Here is a 3,499-nt window from a genome sequence, read left to right as displayed (position 1 = left end):
TAAATATGGTACGTGACGCGAAACACGATATGATTAAGACCGTGCCGTGCGGGGACCCAGCTCTAGTCGCGAGAGGAGCTATGGCGTGTACAAGTGGAGGGACAAGGGCGGCGTCCGCCGTGGGCATCCCCCGGCTGTTTCTCTGGTCCGGTGCAAACTGCGAAGCCTGTGTAAACCTGATTCAAACCAATCCAGTGAATGATTGATCCAGCATGTCAATGGAGGTCCAGGTCAGTATCCCTAGTGGAAGGAGCAACCAGTTATGGCTACCAATGGGACCCACATGGCAGATGTTAGTTAGTTTGTGAAGGATGGGGTTTATGAAACGCTAGTCCACAAAACATGAGGTATGTGGCACAAGCCAAGAAACCTATGATTTTTTATACAAGGACTATAAATCCTAGGGTTTTATAAAATTTACTTCTCTTTTTTAAAATTTTGATAATTTGGCATAGGCAGCCCACTATATAGAGGCACCGCACAGGGCACTAGACAATATCGTATCGCAGAGACCATCAAAGTAGAACAAGAGACTTTAGCTTAAGTACCGGTATTATCATGTGGACATGGAACAACACAATGATATTACTTTGCAACATAGAATGAAAGTACACACAAATTACTTTGCAACATAGACTGTACTGGAAGTTGAAGAACACATGTTCCAGCTAATTTGTGCTGTTATTTTCCAGCTACAGATACAACTCAATGATGGATAGAAACCCCATAACAGGCCTTGCCTTGTAGTGCCCAAACCCTGCATCCATGAATATCTTGTGCCACTGGTGCTCTTCACGCTCCTTGCCCGACGTTAGCACCATCATCATCAAATCCACCGTGACCTGGGCTTCGAATATGGCCTTGGAAGGAGATCCAATGATTGTGTCTATGATTATTACCTTTCCGCTGGCTGGGTTTCGAGAACAAATAGCCTTCTTGCATTGAGTTAGGATCTTCACGCATTCGTCGTCATTCCAGTCATGCAACACAGACTGCAATCACTTATTATTAGACGCTCTAGTTACAAAAGAAATATATTTATTGCCTTGGTTTTAAACTTTTAATGACGAATGACCATAAGTATACCTTAAGCAGAACGGCATCAGTTGGTGGGATGGAATCCATCATATCACCTGCAATAAACTCAACCACGCCATCAACCGGCTGGATGCTACTGATCACGTTCGGGAGGTCCAACACCGAGCACTTGACATGAGGGAAAGCCTCAGCAATGGCCCTTGCAGCGCTGCCGGTCCCTCCACCGACGTCGACCAACGAGCTTATGCCATCGAACACATCGCCGCGGGTGGTAACAACAAAGTTCAACACAAGTTGGCTATCGCATGCCATCCCGGTGTTGAAGAGCTCATTGAATTGTGGATCATGGCACATAAAGTCCCATATATTCATGCCGTGAGCCATCTTGAACGGCATCTCCGACCCCGCCCTGTCCTCTCCCTTGAACCACTCGGACAAGTGCATGGACGCCATAATGTAGTACTTCGTGGTACATAGAAGCGCAAACGAAGAGAGGTCGTTGATGCACCCGTTAACGTCGACATCGTCCACGAGGAGGCGAGACATGGGTGTGAGGTGGTACACGCCTGTCGCTGACGCTTCCTCAGTGGTGCACCCATCTGCGGAGGGAACGTCAAAAGCAACAATACCAGTGGCCGCGAGAAACCTCATGAGGCGACGCAGGTACGGTTTTCTGTGCTCGGGTACCGGGACGACGGCGAGAAGGTCGGCCAGAGAGGCGCTGCCGCCACAATTATAGATGGCGTTAGGGATCCCGAGGTTGATGGCACATCGTAGCGCTATGGGCTTGAGGTAGCTGTGGACGATGTTCCAAAGCTCCGTGCGTGCTTGCAGAAGCTCCGAGCTTGAGGAGGTCGCCATGGTACCAACTTGCTTGATTGGCCTCTAGCTAATAGCGAGCTCCTATTGTGTGGAAGTATGTGGTGGGTGAGTGGAACGAGGATGCATGTGTATAAATACTACTGCGCAGTGGCGAAGCCAGCTGAGAACGCCGTTGGGGTCAGCTTCATTAAATGTCGGGGTCGAGTTTAGTAATGAACAGTGCAGCACAGTAATTTATCACTAATTTTACAAAAAATCATTGGGGTCAGCTGACCCCAACAAAGGGGCCCAGCTCCGCCCCTGCTACTGCCTGCGCTGCGGCCACAACCAAAGGATCGTGGCTAGTGACTTCTGATTGGCTCCGTATTCATCACCAATTATAACCGCCATCGGGAAATACATGTAGTACCTCGCGCGCGAGGTTTGTGTGCGACACTGAAGTACTCCCTCCTGATGTTTACGGATTCTTAGAGCATCAACGTTTTATTTCTTTCGAACACATTATTTCCCTTTGTTGTCTAATTTTAAACATAAAAAATCGGTGTACATCTTTGTTGAGCAAGAGTTCGTCTTGTCCAGCAAATACAGCGAGAGTTTCTTCTAAGGAAGTGATTTAAGCTTGGAAATAAAGTTTGAGAGGAAGGACCACCACGAATATATTGATTATAAAGATATGGACTGGGCTAAGGGGGAATATCACAAGAAAACTCTGCGATTGTACTCCTCCGTACTGTGTTGAGCGTATCCTCTTTTTTCCATCTTTTCTTCTAAGTGACCACGACCCCCTATTTATAAGATAGTACGTAGCTTAGTGTATAAGTTATCATGATGTACAAATATCTAGGACTTAGCCGAATTACTAGGACCTGACCGAATTACTAGACCTTATCTTGAATAATTACCTTTTACCTTACATAGAAGATAAATATCTACCGTGGTAACTATGTTAGTGCTTGCCCCCTGAGGATTGAGCCGGCTGCCAATTACTGCCTGACGCTGCTCTGCCAGGGGTGTCAGGATGACTTACATCGTGTTCGGGTGTCACGATAAGCACCATTTGCACCGGCATTTATCAGCCGTCACCTCGCGTCAGGTCGGCGGCAGAGTGGGGGTGTCCTTTCTTCCCCGATAGTATCTCCGGAGGCTGGTCGCGCCTTTAGGCTTTGGAAGGCCACATGGGCACCGGAGGGGCGGCCCGAAGGGGTCCACATCCCCTGGGGATAAGGCCTCCTGTTGAGTTCGGAGGCTGAAGGCTCCGAGGGTACTTACTGTGATGAGGACATCACTCCCTCGGATACATACAATGATCCTCCATTGAACTTTCAAGGTCCAATCACAAGAGCTCGCGCACGACAATTAAATTTAGAGGTGAGCTCGTTCCTAAGCAACTCTTTATATAATTTTGAGAATAGATTACTACCTAATGATTATGTGTTGCTTAGGAATCATAGAGAGGACAAGGAGACACATAGAGGAAGGCTTGGAGGCGTGGAGGAGCAGCTAGGACGTCCAACAACAGCAGGAGGTCCAATCCAACTCGAGTCTGAATCAGCCTCGACCTCCAGGACCAGCGAGCAGTAAAACGGACGCCCAGGACGCATCCGGACTCCGTTTTCAATGATTCACATATGGTTGGAAA

General features: G+C 48.0%; 1 protein-coding gene across 1 annotated transcript; it reads right to left on the bottom strand.

The window, feature by feature from the left end:
• Positions 1 to 561: 561 nt before the first annotated feature.
• Positions 562 to 1,979, bottom strand: LOC133894763 (O-methyltransferase ZRP4-like). The gene is made up of 2 exons (XM_062334926.1): positions 1,087 to 1,979; positions 562 to 992 (listed from the first exon to the last, which is right to left on the bottom strand). Exons 1-2 carry the CDS (start codon positions 1,897 to 1,899, stop codon positions 693 to 695), a joined length of 1,113 nt encoding a protein of 370 aa, XP_062190910.1. The 5' UTR covers positions 1,900 to 1,979; the 3' UTR covers positions 562 to 692.
• Positions 1,980 to 3,499: the final 1,520 nt, after the last annotated feature.

The sequence above is a fragment of the Phragmites australis genome, chromosome 16 (genome assembly GCF_958298935.1).
Source record: "Phragmites australis chromosome 16, lpPhrAust1.1, whole genome shotgun sequence".
Classification (NCBI taxonomy): Eukaryota; Viridiplantae; Streptophyta; class Magnoliopsida; order Poales; family Poaceae; genus Phragmites; species Phragmites australis.
The sequence above is the reverse complement of the archived record's forward strand: the minus strand, read 5'-3'. Positions and strand labels throughout refer to the sequence as shown.

Coding starts and splice junctions, on each gene's coding strand:
- LOC133894763 (XM_062334926.1), bottom strand. CDS start 1,899: ATGGCGACCTCCTCAAGCTCGGAGCTTCTGCAAGCACGCACGGAGCTT. Junction 993..1,086: donor CTGATGCCGTTCTGCTTAAG/GTATACTTATGG, acceptor AAGTGATTGCAG/TCTGTGTTGCATGACTGGAA.